Raw genomic sequence first — 21,248 nt, 5'->3', positions numbered from 1 at the left:
AGCAACAAGAGCTCCTCTGTAAGAAAAAAAAGCCACTCCTCTAATGCAGAGAATAAAGCACACACTGCTCTAGGTAGAGCCTGAAAATCCCAATCAACCTTTATCTGTTATGCACAGGAGAGGTTAGATGGCCATGTTCATATCACATTCTCATCGGTTCTGATGAGTAAAAGAGAGAAAGAGACATGCTAAACATAACATTTCTGTCTGTACACCAAGATCTCAGTGATCTTCATGGTGAAAGTCAACAGGAATAGAGAAAACCAAACACAGGTTTGATTAACAGCCTGCTAGTAAATCACCATATTAGAGCATGAGGAGGAACCTGAATGCATAAAGCAAAGCACAGCTTATAAATGATCTACACAAAATACAGTCTTCACTTCTTATGTGCTGGCCTCTAAGAGGCCATGAGGGAAATTCAGGAGAGCCCTTAGTTTGAAAAACTGTCAGCAAAACAACACTTTTCATTTCTATGCCTTAAGGGTTGTTTTTTTCATTTATGTGTTTTCTGTTGCCCACTCCATCTTTATCAGAAGCCCAACAGGAAGAAGATAAAATGGCTTGAAAACAGCTGTTGAAAGAAAAAGGTGATAAAAATATTTGGAAAACTAGCTAAGACACGTTTTCTAGGAAACATTTAAGAACCAAAATCTTTCTTTTCCATTTCGATTCAATGCTGTAAGTAGGTCATAGATGCTGCATACCTCCTGCCAGAACCTCAGAGTTTAAACTCAACTATTCTCCATTCCACTAACAAGACAAAGAGATGTTTATTTCTCCAACAGCAAACCAAACCAGCTGTTTTTCCAGTTTCTTGCTGGAATACACCAGTTTGTTGAAATTGAAACATCTTAACAAAACTGATCAATTTGGATCAAACTTGTCTCCAGGTTTTCTCAGATTCTTGTATTTCTTGTCCTTTGATTCTCACATTCAGAATGCTCTGGTCTCTGGAAATGGCACTTCAGAATAGAACCGGGATTGGATCTGAACCTGCTCTGACCCTGTTCCAGGAGATGCTCTGTCCATCACACTTGTATCTGACCTTGGAGGAGTTCCTAGTCTGGGTTTATTCATTCAAAACACCCCAATTATCTCATCATGGGTTGAGACCAAAGGCAAAAATCATAAACAAATTCTTGTTTTTGACAGCTTTAATGAGAAAGCACTAATTCTACTCGAGCTCTTACAAACACATCCACAGAACAATACATGCAGAAGGGCCTAGAGCTATACTTGTCATTTCATCTTCTTTTTCAACATGGGCACTGATCAGCCTTTTGCACTGATGGAAACAGAAGTCATTAAAGCATAACGGTTGGAAAACCTTAATATTGTAGTCACAAATGCCATCTGAATTGCTACTGAAAATCACCAACATCACCAGGGAAATACAAATAAATCATCACAGACGCTGAAGTTTTGACAGCCCTGATAAAAGCTTAAACTGGTAGTTTCCTTTTTTACTTACCAATTTGTGGGTGAGCTGGATAGTAATAAGAGGAGATCCTGACAGATTGTGGGACAGCCGGGGCAGAGGTTCCACTTTGATGGAGATAAGATAACTGGTTGCTGAGATCATGTAACCTTTGTAGGCAGCAGCTTCAGCAATCCTTGAAAAGAAACAAATATATTAAGGATGCAGAACAAAATACATTTAGTTCATCCACAATAGGAGTACAGGACCTCTTGGTTTTTTTTTAGTTCAAGTCAATTCATTTCTACAGGAGAGCAAGATCTGTCTGCAAAAGATCCTACAGGACAAGAAGGAACAGCTATAAAGTATAGGGAACAATGCAAACAGTTGAACCTGACTAAACATCTGATTAGTCCAGGTAATACTTTTTTGACGTGCTGAAGTAATTTTGTAGTATATGAGAACCCTCTTATTTCTGTTTTCAGCTAAAACTTATGACTTTGGCATTTTTACACATTTAGGAGTAACAAAGATCCATTTGGCTGTAGGGTAAAATTTTTTACACTATCAGTAAGAAACTGAGCAGGAGTAAAATGGTTTCTGTGACCTACCTCTTCAGGATACAAATAAAGGTGTTTACTATGAGAAATACGAAGCATGGCAAATTAACCATTAACATGGATTTCCAAACATAGCACACCACTGGAAAGAGCCCGTTTGCAAAGCATATTCAAAAACACCTTATTTACATCTGCCACTTGTTTCTAAAGGTTTCAATTTTTCCTTCCAGATTTAAAAACAAACAAACAACAACAACAAAATAAAACACAAACAAAAAAGTCATGCTAGACATTGAAATTCTTTTATTCAGTTTCACCACAAGGTCAAATAAACCAAAACTCAAACAGCACAACCCCAAGCACCCTTCCTTAGCTCTAACCACAAAAACCCATCAATATCAAGTTACTTCTCCTCCCAGTAACCAGCATGAGAACTGAATTCACTCACCTGATGGCAGAATTTACTACTCTGATATGCATAGTTTACATTTAGAGACGAACTTATCACAGTAAGACCACTATCTGACACTGAGATATCTCCTACACAGATTCAGAGGGTGGACAACTTTTTCCACATCCATTATCTGATGCTTAAACTTTAGGGAGCTAAATGAATTTCGAAGGATAAATAAAATTAATTTTGAAGCATAAAGAAAGTTGAGCACAAGCAAGAAATAATGTTGCTGTGTTTCATGCTTGCACATGCAAGCCTTTCTTCACCATGGCTCAGGATGTCAGACCGCAGAGTCGATCCTCCCATTCCCTTCAGTGGAATTGCTACACATTCACACAAACTGAATACAACTGGCAGCAGAACAGAGTTCAAAACCTTTTTTGGTTTGTTTTGATTTTTCTTTTTTTAAGGAATCAAAACTGACTTCTTTTAGAAATTGTTGTTTGTGCAGCTTCAAAATAGAAGCCACCTGCCTGTACAGCACAAAAATCTCCAAGAGTTCTGGATTTAGTTTTCCACCACAAAAGGGAAAAAAAAAGAAATTGCCCTTAAGAAGAAAATGGCCAGGTTTCAAATTACAGGTGTTCAAGTGGCCCAGTGCTGAAAGGAACAGAAAACAAAGTCTTTCACACAAACTACTTTGGTAAGATGTTGCTGTTCTGCTGAAATGTAAGTAGCAAATTTATAGAAGTACAGCACAAAATAAAAAAGAAAAGAAAGAAAACCAAGCTAAGGAGAAGTGAACACTTATTTAAGAGAAAAACCCCACACTTTTCTGGGATTGGATTTCACAAAGGAAAAATCACTAAGCTAGCATCTCCTGTCTCACTAGATTCTGGTTTGAACAGATCTGCATCTAGAATTTTAGAGTCATGATTCTGTATTGCCTTACATTCTGCACGGTCATGTGTCTTGGATTAATTACTGAAATCTAGGAGACATTTCTTCTTCATTGCCTTTGTGTTTCTCTAATATTGAAGCGAGGGCAGGTTCTTCTCAGAAAGGAGTGCTAAAAATACATACAAATCAGTGGAACAGGAATTGGTGTCCAGGTTGTCCTGTTCCCCAAAATTCAGAGAATGTACACAAAGATGACATGACTGTTTTATTCTGAATAACAGAGCCCCAGCAGCCATAGAATTATTTTAGGGAATGCATTAGAATATAGCACCCTTAATCATAATGTGCTTGCTAAACTTTCACCTAGGTAAAGACCATGTTTATTCTCTTTCTCTCTTTGGGAAGACGAGATGATAGTTTATTATCTTAATAAATTGCACCGATCCTCCTGTTTGAAAAAGATAGGCTGTCATAAATTATGACCTTTATTTCTTTATGTCAGTAAGAAATCTTGCATGTTAATCACATGGCTCCTTCACAACCACCTGCTAAGTGCCCCTTTTCTTGAGAAAGCAGAGTAAGAAATGGTACAGCTTGCTACTTGATTTAAAAGTGTTATTTAGTAATATCTGTGTGATCACCTCTGTGTGATCAATCTGGTCATAAGACAGGATTTGTTACCCTAAAGTTCACCAATCAGCTCCTGTGACCATGACCTTCTGTGTAACCATATGTAGGGAAAGGAAAGCAATCCCTGGTACTTATAACAGCCACTAGGCTGCATTTTCCCTTCTGCTATTGTAAACCACACAGCAGAAAGTCACAGACTGAAAAAGACTGGCAGAAAGAGTAAACTAATCTATCTATCCCAGGCAGGATCAAATTAAAACAAAGTCATATTATCTTAAAAGGAAAGTGCAATTATTTATGCGAATGGCCTTGCAAAATTCCCTGGTAAACTGTATTGCTAAGAGGTATACAGCTCTGCTTTCATTTTATCTTATCTGCTAATGATTTCATTGATGCAGCATATAAAACAAAAGGTCTTTAAAGCATTGTCTGGTCTCCTGTTATAAAATTACCTTACAGATTTCTAGGATTAGGATACAGATTATTTTTTTTTTCTAAAGAGGGATGTTAGGTTTTCTTACTTGCTTCATTTAAGTGCCAGATTTATCTTTATGTGTGTCAGGAGAAAATACTTAATTTCCTTTTTAGGAGACAGATTAAAATTATGCAATTCTAATGCCAGATCTGATGGATGGAAGGAGAAAACAAAGACAGGCAAACATGTCACTACGGGAATCTATTTTAGTACAACACAGAATAAAACATCTAATGCAAACCTTAATCTCTCTCTAGTTAATGACTACATGTCCTCAATATTGCAGCATCAGGATTATGGCTTGTAATTTATTTACAGTTGATAACGACATGACTGTTATAAAGTTATATCACTAAGGTAATAAACAAGCTGTTACAGGATGCAAGGTCTGAGACACTTACTTGGTATCCATAGGGTTGATATTATGAAAGAAATAATGCATGTTATGGTAAAGCAGGCCCACAATGGTAATCCAATCTGTGAAAAGCAAACAGGGGTTATTCCTCAAAGCAACACGTGTAAGCAAGAGACTTCTCCCCTAGACCTGAAACTCTGCTTCTGTAGACTCTCATATCATTGATTTAGCAGATTCCTGACTATTCTTTTAAGTGAGAAAGTACAAACATCTAACAATACAACAAAGGACAAAGATGTCAGAAGTAAAACAGAATGATGCCTGCCCTGTGCAACTGTATTTCCAAAATAAGTTTTTATAATGGACAACTGATTGTTTTATAGGGTTGCATGACATACCAGAGTCAACATCATTGAGAAGAGCAACAAAGTTGGTGAGGGGTTTGGAACATAAGCCCTATGAGGAGAGGCTGAGGGAGCTGGGGTTGCTTAGCCTGGAGAGGAGGAGTCTCAGGGGTGACCTTATTACTCTCTACAACTACCTGAAGGGAGGTTGTAGACAGACAGATGTTGGTCTCTTCTCCCAGGCGGCCAGTACCAGAACAAGAGGACACAGTCTCAGGCTGCGCCAGGGGAGGTTCAGGCTGGATGTTAGGAAAAAGTTCTATACAGAAAGAGTGATTGCCCATTGGAATGGGCTGCCTGGGGAGGTGGTAGAGTTGCCATCACTGGAGGTTTTCAGGAGAAGACTTGATGGGGTGCTTGGTGCCGTGGGTTAGTTACTTGGGTGGTGTTGGATTGGTTGATGGGTTGGACACGATGATCTTGAAGGTCTCTTCCAACCTGGTTTATTCTATGTATTCTATGTATCTCAGTGGTAGTTACAGTAAATTCAAGAATACTTCACCACCATCTACATTAACTGGCAGCTTGTGAAACTCAAACATGGGCAACTGGTTTCTACTCTGTTATCTGTTTGCTGGCTGCACTAGAAATATTTATGAGTTCTCCAGCATTTGAATGAAAAGACAGATGCATATTTTCTAAGTGCCAGCCCCACAGATGTCTTTTACTATCCCTTTTTCTGGGTTCCAAGTATTTATAGTGTCTACTGTTTAAGCTGGAATAATAAATTTTTAGGTTAGTTCATTTGGACAGCGTGGAAGTGTGGCCTGAAGCTGAAGTTATTCAGAAGTGAGCTTTAGCTGGAAAAAAGAGTTATACTTTTAATGGGCTGGATCATTTCAGGGTATCAAGCATGATAATGTTGTGAAGGGGGAAAAAAAAATAAATCTGCATGGTGAGAGACTGTATAAGTGGGAAAAGAAAAAGGTTCTTTCACATGCTTTTTGGCATTAGAAGCTGGTTTGCAATTATAGTTAGTCAAGCCTCAGAACACTTGCAGTGAAGTCTCCAGCCAGAGCCCCCTGCCAGTGCAAAGAAACAAAGCTGTCATCACAAATCAGGTAGACAGTCCACTAATTATTAGAGTATTTCTCACTGCAGGTTATCTGCAGCTAACTTTGCACTTTATGATCAGAGATGAGCCTCACCTCAACAGAAGGGACTACAGAAATGTCTGTATGAGTGTAAATCCTGTGGGTTTGAATTTAGGCTTGCATGGGTCAGATTTTTCAAAGATTTTAGGATGCTGGGAGATGTTTTTGTAAACAGGTTCCTTCAGTCCCTGATTAAAACATGGATAATTAACATCAACTGTTGTTATTTTAGAATCCTGACTAAAGCTGCAGATTTTTTCCATACCCTGCTTTTGAGATTATTCAAATTTTAGCCTAAATATGGGTTCCTGAGTTCTGCCTTTTTACCTTAACTGTAGTTTACATCTTCTTTCTATTTCTGCAGCTGCTGTTGCTTCAATTTGTCATTTTATAGTTTAATTTCATACATTTTAAGAGTAATTTTGCATGAAGGGATAAGTAATAGCTGATCTGACATCCTGAAATTCCAGATGATTAAAAATAATTTATGAAATTATGGTTTCTCTGGTGTAAAAATATATCAACATTACATGGCTTTAGTCTCTGTGGCCCAGCTATATTACTCAAGATTAATTCAAGTAATATGAAAGTTCTACCACATTAATAATTCATTAGTTTGACAGGACAAGTGCTGCTTCTTTAGAGCAAATATGATCAACGGTGACCAGTTACTTGGAAAAGTAAAGCAAATCAATGCCTGTTTTCAAGTGACATAATTTCTGGGTACCCTGTTTATGCGATTCTGCTCCTTCCTTTAAATTTTTCCTTACCTTTGCCATGAAAAGCTTCACTGGGAATGGAAATATAACTCTGTCCTCGAGATGGAAATCGATAGTGAGACAAATTCAGAGTTTGAGGATGCGTCTTGACCAAGGTGTAATCTGTGTGATAACCCAAACAAAAATACGATGCAATCAATAGCCTCTATAACCTCCTTGACTATTTAACTAGACTTCCCTGATAGCCATTGCAAGTCATGAATTTTAAATCCCATATGTTTGCAGAAAACAGAGTGAAAAATTGCCTTTGATACCTGGCTCCTTTATAACAGAGAAGGTGCTACACGCACTGTTAATATACCATGGAACACTTCACCCATGTCCAAATACTGAGCTTACCAGGGCAAGAAAACAGATTGGTAACACACTCTTCCACTGACATTTGAAGGCATTATTTCAGACCTCCACTGCTCCATTTGAGAATGCCAGTGTCTGGCAATGTGTGCAGTGATTAATGGTACTGGTAACTGCTCGGGTTATTTGCCTTCTCACACAGGTCTCAAAGAGGCAGAGCAGAATGCCAGCACAGATAAATCACCTTTGTTACCTGTAGTGTCCAAAGACACAGGTAAAATTAGGTTGCTCGGACACTAAACAGCAGTAAAATAAAATTCTTCTAAAAAGGTCAAAACTATTCCTATTATTTGCAATCTCTTCCAAAATTCAAGGGCTTGAAACATCCAGACATCTGCAGTTTTGAAGGGCTGCATAAGAGCACTAGGTCTTTTAACTGCTTAGGTGCATTTCACAGAAATCATATTCTAAACCCCTCCCCAAAGAAACTCAAGGCAGTTCAAATATATTCAGAGTTGATTAACTCTGGACTAACTAGGCAGTCACCTTTCTGCAACTGAAACACTCTTTTGTATTCAGAAGCGAAAATAATCTACTGTGATTTCATCTTTTGTGTTGGCAAAAGAGGCGTTGCAAGCATAGAAACACTCAAGATATCTGAGAGTCCAGAGGGAACATTTCTCCTAAATCCTACCTGCCACAGATGACACTCCATCAAGAGTTAAAGGTAATGAGTTTTCGTCCAGATTTTGGGCCATATGAGCCATCACGCTGTCAACAGTTTGAACTAAACTTCCAAAGAGATGAGCAGTCTGGAGGAAGAAGAAAGAGAAGGCTCTGCACAAAGGCAATTGCAGTTCATAGCACAAAATGCCAAGAAGCTATGTTAAACTCCCGTGTGACTCATCATTCAATCATCCAAAGTCAAATGTGACTTTCTCTACAACCGTTTCTACATACAGCAGAGAAAATGTTACACAAATTGATGCCACCCTGAGCTTGATTTTATAAAATCCTGTTTTAAAGAATGTCTCCAGATGTCTCTTCACTACCACCAGCATTTGACAGTCAATTTTACTCAAGATTCAGTAGAATAAGTCTGAGAACTGAGCCGATTATTTCAACAATATATAAAGACTGGTGTAGATCTTTATTGGAGCATAAGATAAGACACTGCAGTTTGGCTTTCCTTTCATCTTTATTAAAATGGTCACCAGTACTACATTCAAAATGTCAATATGTCCCTTGGAAAGCAACCCTCCAGGTTGAAACTTGATCCATAAAATCATGCTCAGCATGTTTCTATGAAAAAAAACCCAACCTGTTTTATCTGAAATCCATTCACATCAGAGATGATCAAGGATTTTAGGCTAAGAACTTAAATCAATTATATATTGTTTTGTCTTTAAAGCATTTTATGTTGTAGTGAGACCTTAATTTACTTCAGCCTCTCCTTCTCCCAACTGAAAGCTCTGTGTTCTGAAATCTGTGCTGCTCTAAAAATTAATTATATATATCTATAAAGAAATTGCTGGGTTTCTCTTGTAAGTGTTTCTTCCCACTTTAAAAGGTACACTAGAAGAAAAAAGAACTTTGATACAAGTTATTTTATCATAGTATCAGTCAGGGTTGGAAGGGACCACAAGGATCATCTAGTTCCAACCACCCTGCATGGGCAGGGACATGCCTTTAATAAGTTGACTCTCTCAAAGCTCAGTTCACTAAACAGGCAAGCACTACTCCATATTTCATGTTCATTGAAAGACATCAATCTGCAAAACAATTAAAAACTTTCAAATATCAAAGCTTTTCAATATCAAAGCTCAGTGCCAAGAAAAGGACTTGAATGACAATACCCATTATTTTGTAAATATTATTTTGTTTCACTCATCCTGAAATATGTGGAAACAGTAGTAGATGAAATTCCCTTATTTTACCCCTCAAAAAAAAACCACATTAGAAAATAAAATGATGCCATTGTTTTTCCTCTGGATGTTTACCACAAATCTGAAAGTGATGTATGAGAAAAAATGCCCTAACAAGAAGAATAACAGCGGCAATCATTTGCATTGTGGCGATGAAGAACAGAGGCAACCATTTCCATGTGAAGTTATACAGCTGAAGCAACGTACCGGTCTTACCTCTGGTACATCAATCCAGTTGGGAAATAAGAGAAATTCTTCAATAGCTTTTAAAAATGCCTAAAAGATAAAATAAAACTGTGTTATTTGATTATGTATTGACCAGCTACATCTCCTGGTAAAGACCCAAGGCAGATCTCTGCTAGGATTTTCTTAGGTTTATTTTAAGGTGACAAGTCCATTTTCATTCAAGTCACAGATTCATCTCCACCTACCAGCACTCTCATCATGTTCTGTAAAGGACATTTTAAATTAGTAGCTTACTTATTAAAAGTAACCCCACTGTGCAACTCCCAAAGTGCAATTATTATACTGCAGCCAGGGTGCTAATACTGGAATTAAGACCACAGTAAACTTATCTAAAGTCAGATAACATTAATCCCTCTTTTAGTTTTAGGTGTCCAGATATTCCAACAGCTATAGATAAATATCTGGGTCAAATAACTTGTACAACTTATTATCTGCTTGACTTTTGCACTTAAAGGTTGGTTCTGAGGTCAAGATTTGTCATGGTGGGCACTGTTCAAGTGCTCAGCATGATACAGTCCCTGTCCTGAGGAGCCTTGTTGATGAAGAGAAACAGAAGGAGGAGAAAACTGAGCACAGAAAATTGCAAGGAAAACCTCCTGTTTGAACTTCTCTGTTAAAATGTCTTAAAAGCATCAACTGAATATAGAAAACGTTCCACTGAGAAATATGGAAGCAAGCTGCAAGTAATTTCTCAGGATAATTTTACAAGCCATAATGCATGGGGCAGAGCCAGAGCCGTGCTACATCAGCATACTATAGGGCAGCACAAATCTTGCAGTCCATCTCAAACATGCAGCGTGAGATTCTTCCTGGCACAGACAGAAGCTGTCTTAAACCCAGCACCCTGCCCAAATTGCCCAGAGGACCTCTTTTCAGGTCACAGCATCACTCCAGAACTACTCAAAAAAAAAAAAATTAATAAATTTATATGTTAGACCACTGGAATGTAAGGAAAAGCAAGAGTGCTGGAGTTAACTGAGCAGAGCAGCATTGTAACAAAAGCCACAAGTCAGATTTGTCAGAAGCAATGCATTGTAAATGTGTGTCAGTAATCAGAAAGTTTATTGCATATCACTTAAATCAATTTTTCTTATGCTGCAAGGCATATGACAATCAGGATAGAGATAACTTCACAGAAAGCAGCATGCAAGCTCAGTGCCTGCCTTTCAGGGAATTAGCTGCAGACAATACAAAGCCTAGCCATCAATCAGACAAATGACAGAGTCTGTATGTACGATCAGGAGTCTCTTGTGTTTACTTCCCAAAATAGCTTTGCTAAAGATAATCATGCCCCACATTTCTGTCTGCAAATCACTTTCATGGCACACAAAGCAGCATCAGATAGCATGAATGAGCAACCAAATGGCAACTGAAATGATGTGGGAAACAGGTACGCTGACTGACAGAATGATGTTCCATTTTCAATTTGGAGCCCACATAAAGTTTTCAGCAAAACAAAGGAAACAATGTATTAGAGCTTTTTTGAAGGGCTTTTGCTACATATTGGAACAGTGATCCATGAAATCCAAGCTTTACAGTTTGCAAACTCTAAGCTTTTAACACAAACTATCAATTGCTGTCCACGTAGTTTTTAGAAGCATTTATTTATTGTGTTTGTCTGAGTAAATAATCCTTGTCACCCTGGTATTACCCCCAGGCTTAAAGGAACAATCACTAGTGAGGCCAAAGCTGATGACTTCAATAACAGCTTTCTAGCCTGCTGAAATCAGAGAATTAGATGCATATCTTTTTACAGAAGGTTAACTTTATGTTACCAGAAGACAGGTTGCCCAGGGAGGTGGTTGAGCCACCTTCCCAAGAGATATTCAAGGTGAGGCTTGATAAGGCCCTGGGCAACCTGGTCTAGTTGGAGATGTCCCTGCCGACAGGTTAGACTAGATGACCTTTGGAGGTCCCTCCCAGCTTGGACCATTCTGTGCTTCTATGATTCTATGTAGATGACCCCTTGTCCTCAGCACAGACTGTAGAAAACACCTTTCTTCTTTTACCTTTTTTTTTTTTTTTTAATTAAAGATTTCCTTTATGAATTAGATTAAATAAAAATAAATTGTTCAGTTTAGCTTTGGACCTGATCTTCCCATGAACCAATTTCAGTGGTGATCTGTGATATGTCTACACAGGAGTCACGGCTGTGATTGGAAGCCAGTGCAAGATAAAGCTGTTAACTCACAAAAGTTAAGGACACCACTATCACAAACAGGCCCTCTCTCACAGCTTTCCACCTCCAAGGCAGAGCTGGTGGAGCAGGGTGTGTGCCTTTGCCATTGCAGAGTGCAGCAAGAATCACAGAAACACAGCATTGTTTTAGTTGGAAAGGACCTCTAAGATCATTGAGTCCAACCGTCAACCCAACACCACTATGGCCATTAAGCTATGTCCCGGAGTGCCTTGCCCAAATGTTTTCTTAAACACCTTTGCAAAAGAGAAGCCAGAGGAGGGGCAGCAGTCACCTTCTGCTCTCTACAGGGGAAATAAATGCTAAAAAGGCAGATGCTTGGGCAGAGAGCAGTAAATGGTATTTTTTAAACCCCCTAATGCAGATGTGAAGCATAGATAAGCTACAAGTTTATACTTGGGCAGTAACCTGGGGTCAGACCAATACAGCCACAGCTGGGGTACTCCCTGCATCCAAACTAGTTTGCTATCAACTCATGAATGCCTCCATTTTGCTGCTACCACTGCTCTAACTAGTGTATGTATGTCCTGCACCTGACAGCCAACTGTCAAACTCGGATCAGTTGGGCTGTGCAGAGGAGTGTTGGGTTGGTTTTTTTTTCCCCAGAACTATATCTTTTCCATTGGATACATTTGTAGCTGGAAAAAAAAAATTAATATGTTTTTTCATCTGTTTCCTGCTCAACTAAACAATTATTTCTGATGTGTGTTCATAGTTCTAGGTATTTATAATTCATGTTTTAAATAATATGCCCAAGAAGTAAAGAAACCTTTATATTATTTTCTCTGGTCGAAGCTCACCTGCTACTCCCTAAAATAGCAACTGCTTATTTGCTGCAATCAGCAAAAGCTTTCAGAGCTGCATTTGATATATCAGCTTCTGAAGAAATTTCAGGGTCATGTGGCTCCACACAGAGATGTTGAACGACACTTACCTCTGTCAGACTTAGAGCAGTATTTTCTGACAAGGATTTGTTGGGCAAGCTGAAGGACACGTTCTCCAAGTAGCCCAGCATGGTGTCAGGGGAAAGGAAATTCCCTCTCTCCTCGGTCAAATTAGTTATGATGGGATGATAGGCATTTGTAGAGAGCTGCAGGAGAGAGATACAACTCATCAGAAATGAAGCTATATGGCAGCCTTTATTTATGGGTTTAGCCCTGAAAATAGTTTGAGACTGCTGTGGTTACACGCAGGAGGCTAGGGGAGCCAAGGGAAGAGGAAAGCACCCAGAGAGGTGGATTGGATAAACAGAATATAAAGCACAACTTCATTTTTTCATTACCAATTCAGGTCCTATCTGCCATGCTTTCCTGAAAGCCTCTGTGAACAAGAATAAACCTAACAGAACTTTGACACTGCAGACAGCCAGAAAGTGAAAATATACTGCAATAGCTAATTGCACATAAGCTGATTGCAGATAGCTGTATGTATTCCACATATTATGGAACACTGGAACAGGTTGCCCAGGGAGGTGGTTGAGGTCCCTTCCCTGGAGACATTCAAGGTGAGACTCAAGGAGGCCCTGGGCCGGCTGATCTAGTTGGTGATGTCCCTGCTGACTGCAGGGAGGTTGAAATAGATGACCTTTGGAGGTCCCTTCTGGCCTGGACCATGCTATGAAAAAACAGAAAACCAACCTTTTATTTTAAACTTTTAAATTACATGTTTACTAAACCAGATGTAAACTAATTTTGTTATTGTGATGAGAATCTTTGTTCTAATTTTGAAGGAAACAGGGAGCAATTAGCAAAGTGAGTTTGAATGTTCTATGCCTTCAAAGTTCATTGAAGTACTTCAGAAGTTTCTACACCTTTTTTTATTAATACAGAAAATATTTTTATTTAACAATTAATTCCCTTTATCTGTTCTGTGGTATTCTCATCTTCCCACAGTGACTAAAAATTCCCCCTGTGCATATCTGAGAGTCTCTGTAATGGGGTATTAAAACAAATGTCATCACTGAAAGTTATAAAGTAAGTAAGGTCTGTAATTCTGCAATATATTCATATTCTGACATTAGGGAAAAGAGTTATGAGGATTGTCCTACCACAGGTTTTGTAGTAGTTGTCATCACAGCCCATGGAAGTGTTGAAGAAAGCAGAACTTGCACACCTGGGGAAAATACATGTAGAAATGAGTCTTAACAAATGGGATATTCCCACTGCAGGCTGAATGAGTTCTAACAAAGTAATTTTTTTGTGGGTTGGCTTTTGTTTGTTTGTGTGTTTTACTTATCTGCAGTACTCTAAGCTCCACAGGCTTGTTCAAAATACTTATTGATTCATCATTTTTTATTTAGTCATCTTCATACAGATGAGCCTTGATAGTGAGTCTATGTCTTAAACACTTAAACATTTGTTTGCAAACAGGAAACTTCATGTGTTATAAAAATAGGAGAAGTGTGCAGTTAAAACATTGGCATCTATTATCCTTCCTTAGCTCTTCCCAACATATTTATGCAAAGTATTTAGGGAATTTATTTTTTTGAGACCCCTCATGTCTTATGAGAGGTAAATACTAATCAGTAGACACTTTGGACAATTTCATACACAGAAATAGAACAAGGTCATATATGTGATAAACTTGGGACTGGGAACACACAGACACTGGCGGGGCGTGGAAAGAGAGAGGCTCAAGTCTCAGCTATGATGCTAATGTTTAGTTTTATCTTGAGTCGGAATTGCTTGAGTGCCAAACGAAATCACCTCCATGAAGGCAAGTTCAGGAAGACTTTTTGTACACTCGAAACAAACTGTAAGAAATATTCAAAGCCAGTAGAAATACTTCTGTTGCTTGCAGCAAAACTAAGGCACCCTAAAACAAAATAACATTTGTGGTACACTAAAGATTTGCATAAAACAAATAACAGGAGTAAAGGAGTCAAGAAAGAACTTCTATTAGGAGCTTGAACATATTATAGATAATGTCTCTGCTATGTGTTCCTAAGTTGATTTCAAGCAACAGTAAGGTTGCTATTAATCAGACAGGTTTTACTAATAAATGTCACCCACTAGCACCATATCCGCTAAAAATTACCATATGAGCATGTCAGAAATGATTTGTCGAGACAAAGAATAAACTCAATGTTGGATGCTTTCCAGTTGCTCCATCTTAAAAATATCGATTCCTTTCTGTGCAAAGGGATTTATTGGTCATTTGTGATAGAGAAATAACATTTTCTTCTAATCTACGTCTTACCAAGAATTTATATTTGCCAGGAGTGTGGTATTGCAGCACAGTCAAGCACTAGTTACATATATAGGATACATTTTCCTCACAGGTCCACAAAGAACAGGATAATTCGTTCCACTAAAAACCAGGCTGTCCTATGAAGTTTCTTATGTCAAACCACATTATCCCAGCTTCAACCCTCTTCCAAAGTCAAGAGAGAGATATACAAAGAATAACTTTTCTTTGCTATGTTGATAAGAACTGCGGGATCCATTGTTTCCTCTGAGAATGCTCTAACTTCACCCATCGACTTGGAAATTTCATAAATTCTGATTGGTCCACTAGTTTGAAGGAAAAAGCAAAAATCTCGGTTTAGGAAAGATGTTGACTTGCTGGAACATGTCCAGAGAAGGGCAACAAGGTTGGTGAGGGGTTTGGAACACAAGCCCTATGAGGAGAGGCTGGAGGATCTGGGATTGTTTAGCTTGGAGAAAAGGAGACTCAGGAGTGACCTCATTGCTCTCTACAACTACCTGAAGGGTGGTTGTAGCCAGGAAGGGGTTGGTCTCTTCTCTCTAGCAACCAGCACCAGAACAAGGGGACACAGTCTCAATCTGTGCCAGGGGAAGTTTAGGCATGAGGTAAGGAGAAAGTTCTTCACGGAGAGAGTCATTCATCATTGGAATGGGCTGCCCAGGGAGGTGGTGGAGTCACCATCCCTGGAGGTGTTCAAGAAGGGATTGGACGTGGCACTTGGTGCCATGGTCTAGTCATGAGGTCTGTGGTGACAGGTTGGACTCGATGATCTTTGAGGTCTCTTCCAACCTTAGTGATACTGTGATACTGTAGTAACTCTAGGTTGTTGTGAAAGATATAACAGAGAAGCATTTTTACCAATATGGCCAGAACATCATAAAGTTAAAATAACTGGTTTGGGTTTGTTGGGTTTTTTTTTGTTTTTCATTTGAAATTTTAAAACTGTTTCCTGTATCAGTGAAGACTCTCCCAATCACAATTTTTGAAGACTTTCAGATAAAATCACTTTTTAATATTAAAAAAAAAAACCACAAAAGTTTGAAATAAAAAAGTGAGTGCAATTGCAATTATTAGCATCTCAAAGAAAATAGATTGCTTCATTATAGAGCAGATGGAAAGTTTCTGACTTCAAATTCTACATAAACTCGTTTATCCTTTCTTTTTGCTAAAATAGGTTTTATATATATTTGATTGCTACCATCAAACTTGGAAGTCACCAACACATACATTCTCTTTTCCAGGTACACATCAGTAGTTCTGTGCTATTCAAAGTTTCTGTTGTGAAAAATGGTTCCCACAGGTGTATAAGCTCAGGAGTGATGGGTGTAACTGCTTTAGCTCTCAGTAACCCGGTAAGAATAAATGAAAGCATGCAAACTGTCAGCAAAGTCAAATGTTCCAGATGCCCCATAGCTTCATGACAGAGATGGATGTTTTCTAATTGCTACAAACACACAAGCAATTAATAGCAACAACCTTTCTTGTAGTGAAAAGTTTTTTATAAAGATCCACAGAGCAACCAGCAGGGATAACTGGCCAGTCCTCTTAGTCTTTGCTCTAATCCAGATTCTTTGCCTCTTATATTGCAATTCAGATTATATCTTTGTTTTGAGTTCACAAGCATCCATGAGTTAATAAGCCTTAACCATTAACAGTTCCAGGAACTGGAGAGATAACCATTATTATGTACATCTGCCAGAATACACTGAGTGACTTGGCTCTAAGTTGCAAAACAACTAGAGTGCGAGGTAAAAATTTGAAGTCAGACTTTTCTAATACTGTTCTGCCTCAAGTCTAATTATGTTCCTCTTCTCTTGATCCTAAGGGGTCTAACAATGACTTCAAAGCTTTGTAATTTTTAATGACATTTTAAAGGAGCTAGAACCCAGGCTGAAAAGACTGCAAAGACAGATGAGGATTTTGGTGACATTCCTATATGATTTTGTTCTGCCTCTGGAAAATCACATTTCATAGCTGAAGGATGTAAAATTAACACAAAACCTACACACAAAACATTTTTGAGTGAGCGTCTCTACAAAAGATTAATTATGGCAACAGCGCAGATACTCACCAACAGCAGCTGTAAAGTACTGCTCAATTTCACTGGGGGTGAGTGCCCTTTCCCATATAATGAATTCATCAAATGCCCCATTCACATAGCGCTTGGTTTGATCCCCCTCTGTCCCAGTCAGAAGATTTGCATTGGAGTCTCCATAATCATAGAAAACTTTCCCATTTGGGTCAGTTGTGTTTAGGGTTCCATTGACATAAACTTTCAGTCCTTCTCTTGATTTCCACGTAAAGAGAATATGAGTCCAGTAAGGACCTGCAAAATGTTAAAAGTCACAGCTAAATCCATGAATCAATCCTATTTAGAGTCTCTCCTGTTCAGTATCTTTTTGCTGACTTGTGCAACGCTACAGAGCTGTATAGGAAGTGCTAAGAGTGAATTATGGAATGCTGATGTCATGTAGATTAATCTTTATACCCATGGGGAAGCCCATACTTTGGCAGAATGCCTCTTAGCTTTTGCCTGAACTCTTACTTGGGCTCACTGCAGTTTCATAAATTACACTTGCTAAGTATTATTGGCCAAGGTCTGGAGACTCAATACTGTCTCAAAATTCGCTTCAGCAAGAACTGGATAAAAGGCAAACAGACCAATTAAAAGTTGCCACAGTTTCTTTGTCATGTTTTTAGCATCTCAAATATAATACTAATTTTAACTTGGATTGGATATTCCACAAATGCATGTTATTCTTACCATTTGGCAGCTTTTCTCCTAAAATAAGATTTCTCAACTGATTTATTAAGCTTTTTAAAACTCTGCCACTACAAGGTGAGAAAACCCCATTTTGCCAATGTATAGGTAGTAAAATTAAGAAAAGATTTAGTGGTTGTCATTGGCATTACTGGAAGACCAGAATTTGTTCCAGTAACTAGGTAATACTGTTCCCCAACAAAACACAGTTTAGATAGAAGCAGTAAGATATGTGATATACCAAAATATTTACTAATACCATGCCATGACATACAAAACTTGACACTCAACAGATAACAAAATGACCAAAGCACTAAACACCCAGTTATAGAGTTAAGAAATAAAGTCTTGATTTAAGAGGCAGTAGAGGACAGCACATGTATCCAGATTTGCAATATAGTGAGAACTGTCTGAGATTACCTGCACTCTTCACTCCTGTTTCCATCTAAAGAGACTATGATACTAAACATTCATTAATCTATTTATGTCAATAAAGATTCCACTTCAGAAACAACTGCAAGTTCAATCTGAGGACTGTTAGTGACTTGCAAATATTCTATAATGCAAACTGATATTTCAGTTTATATTTAGTCTCTCCCCACATCAATAAAGTCCTTAAGCAGAGCTATTTATATATACTCACTTCTCATCCCTGCTCTTACCACTACATCTCTCTGAAAGAATAAAGTAAAACATAACAAAGAAATTAATTGTTTTGAACAACTGCAGGTTTTACCTGGTGGACTAAAGCTTGCTTTCCACTTCATCATTGCATTCCCACGGGTGTAAAATTCCACTGACCCTTCACCTTCATTTGAACAGATTTTGAAACCACTGGAAATTACTTGTCCACCAGAGGCAGGGAGAAACTTAGCCTGCTTGTCTTGAGTTTTCCAGAAAAAGGAAAATGTTACTCCTGATGAAAGCAAGTGAGAGGAGATTTTAATTAAAAGAAACAAACAAAATGCCCACCACCACCAAAACAAAACAGTGCAATTACAAATTGCCAATACTGTAGAATGCAGAGAGCATGGCTGCTTTTGGGAACAGATCATCTGTTAGCATAAACAAGGACAGCATTTTTAACATCAACGAGGCTCTAACAGTTTAAACCAAATAAATGTCTCTCCTTGGCTTCACATCACATGCTCAAACTCAGGACATAGGAGTAATCAGTACTTCCTGAGTAGCTTTGATCAGTTAAAACAGAAGTTCTTTGAGCACTAAAAGTAATTAAGTTTTCTTTCCTTCCAGGTTTATGTTTCCATTCCTTTTGCCTTATGTCTCCAGTCTCCTTACCCTTCTCACTCTCCTGTGATGATCTCCTTTTCCTCCTATGATCTGCAGTTATCTCAAAATGCAAGTTGCTTTCATACATCCACACCCTCCCAACAGCATTTACATCTTTTTCAGCTGTTCACCAAAGGTCAGCAGAGCCAGGAGTACACTGCTTCCAAGCTGACCTGGCTGTCAGTATGCCCATGCTCATTGAGAAGCATCTGTTCTTAATTACACTTTAATTATTCCAAGCATGTTATTAGCTGTTTTCAAACTTCAATGCTCCAATAATCACCAAAAGCAAATAACCAGCATAAAGGAAAGGGACAGCGTAAAAGAGGCACAGTCAAAATTCTGAGGTCCTCAAAACCCAAATTCTCCCCAAAATGCAAGTGCACTCATGCAAGTGCATGTGTGATTAACGTTGTCCTCAAACAATCCTGTTCACTTCCCAGTATAGTTTACTATTATACTGTAAAATTGAGGAGCTCTTCAGAGTGCAGATTAGTGCAGAAATAGGATTTCTGTTAAATGGCTGGTTTCTTTAATAAAGGTTACCTCAAAAGGCTTGATTGAAACACAAGTAGCAAATCAAACCTCCTTCGCACTTCAAAAGTTCATAGTGGCTCTGCTACAGAGGTTCTGCAGTCAAAGGCAATTACAAAGAAAATGGCTCAACTAAACAGCTCCTAAAAATGTTCATCTCAGAATTTATAGCACAAAGTGCTAACAATAAAATCTGAGCTCAGAACAAGCAGAGAAAAAAAATTTATGAAGTACAGAAGCGGAAGAAATTTTGCCACAAAGAATCGTGAATTAAGATGGCAATGACCCTGAAGATCACCTAATCTAAACTGCCCGCTCAAAGCAGGGCCAGTTTCAGAGCTTGTTCTAGTTCCTCAGAGCTCAGCTCAGGTTTTAATGTCGCCATGGATGCAGACTGCACATCCTCTCTGTGCAAACCATCCCAATGCTGACCACCTCAGATCTAATCAACATTTCCTGTGCTACAATGTGTCTGCATTGCCTGTCACATTTTTGTTGTGCATCTCCAGGACCGTTTAGCTCCATCTGCTTCTATAATCACCCATCAGACAGATGAAGACAGCTCTTGTCATTCTCTTTTGTTCATAGTGTAAGGAAAAGCCTCAGCCTTTACTCCCATGTCATATTGTTCACCTGCTGGTCTCATTCTGACTTGTCACTGTCTCTTTTGTATCACAGCACAAAAAATGGGACACAGTGCTTCAGACATGCTGAAGCAAATATTCTTCAGATATGTTCCTGAGCACTGAACAGAGGGGAATAATCACTTCCTTTAACCTGCTGATTATGCTCTTTTCACAAGTAGTCAAAATATCTATCTGAATGATTTTATAGTTAGCAATTCTGCATGCTCCCCAGGAAGCATGAACTTTGCCAATTTGCTACCAGATTGCCGAGCTCAAGTTAATGAAGACCTCAAACTATCATGTACATTTCTTGTTAGAACCACAGACTTTTTAAATGTGTTCCATAATTTCATGATTAAAGATGGAAAAGCCTCCAACAGCTCACTACAATCACCAGAAATATTCCCCCCTCGCTGCTCTTGGAATTTTGTTACATTAACATAGCAGAAAAGTTTAAAATTATAGTATTGCAGAATGAATAATTTAACTATGTAATATCTTCCTGTCTAACTGATCTTTCTGCTTATCCTCAAGACAGCACCCGTCAGTTTACTTCATCTACATACTATTTCCTAAACACTTTATACATGATCAAATAATTACTTAGCAATTGCGTGGTGGTTATCATTGGCCTCCCAGAAATCAGTCAGTACATGGGAATTGGCAGTTCAATTTGCTAGATCTTGATGCATATGGGTGAATAGAGGTGTTTACTGATAGGACAAGGAACAATGGATACGCAAACACAGGAGGTTTCACCTCAGTGTGAGGAGGCACTTCTTTATGGCGAGAGTGACAGAGCACTACAACAGGCTGCCCAGAGTTTGTGGAGTCTCCTCTGGAGACTTGAACCCACCTGGATGCATTCCTGTGTGTGCCCTGTCCTAGATGATCCTGCTTTGGCAGGGGGGGTGGTCTCTTCCAACCCCTAACATTTTGAAATTCTATGAACTCCCAGCTGAGAATTTGAGGTCTGTTTTAAGCAAGTTGCAATAGTTGCAATACTTTCATCAGTAAATAAATCTGAGTTAATATTTCAGCTTCTTGCCACACCAGTAAAAGGGTTGAAACACTGATCCAACCCTCTTTCCAGAAAGCCGGGTGTTTCCCTTGTATCTGCACACCATTTTTACCACTCTTGTGAAAGCGTTGCCAAG

At 38.6% G+C, this 21,248-nt stretch overlaps 1 protein-coding gene across 1 annotated transcript in view; it reads right to left on the bottom strand.

Annotated features, from left to right (window-relative positions):
* Window positions 1–21,248, bottom strand: part of ADGRD1 (adhesion G protein-coupled receptor D1) — a 158,489-nt gene that overhangs the window by 124,230 nt on the left and 13,011 nt on the right. Inside the window, 9 exon segments of the mRNA XM_054173241.1 lie at window positions 1,475–1,616; window positions 4,781–4,856; window positions 7,003–7,113; window positions 8,000–8,117; window positions 9,447–9,506; window positions 12,608–12,763; window positions 13,721–13,785; window positions 16,952–17,206; window positions 18,378–18,557. Of these exon segments, the coding sequence (XP_054029216.1) occupies window positions 1,475–1,616; window positions 4,781–4,856; window positions 7,003–7,113; window positions 8,000–8,117; window positions 9,447–9,506; window positions 12,608–12,763; window positions 13,721–13,785; window positions 16,952–17,206; window positions 18,378–18,557 (1,163 nt within the window).

The sequence above is a fragment of the Dryobates pubescens genome, chromosome 25 (assembly GCF_014839835.1).
Source record: "Dryobates pubescens isolate bDryPub1 chromosome 25, bDryPub1.pri, whole genome shotgun sequence".
Taxonomy (NCBI): domain Eukaryota; kingdom Metazoa; phylum Chordata; class Aves; order Piciformes; family Picidae; genus Dryobates; species Dryobates pubescens.
Note: the sequence above shows the minus strand (reverse complement) of the source record. Positions and strands in the feature narration are given on the sequence as shown.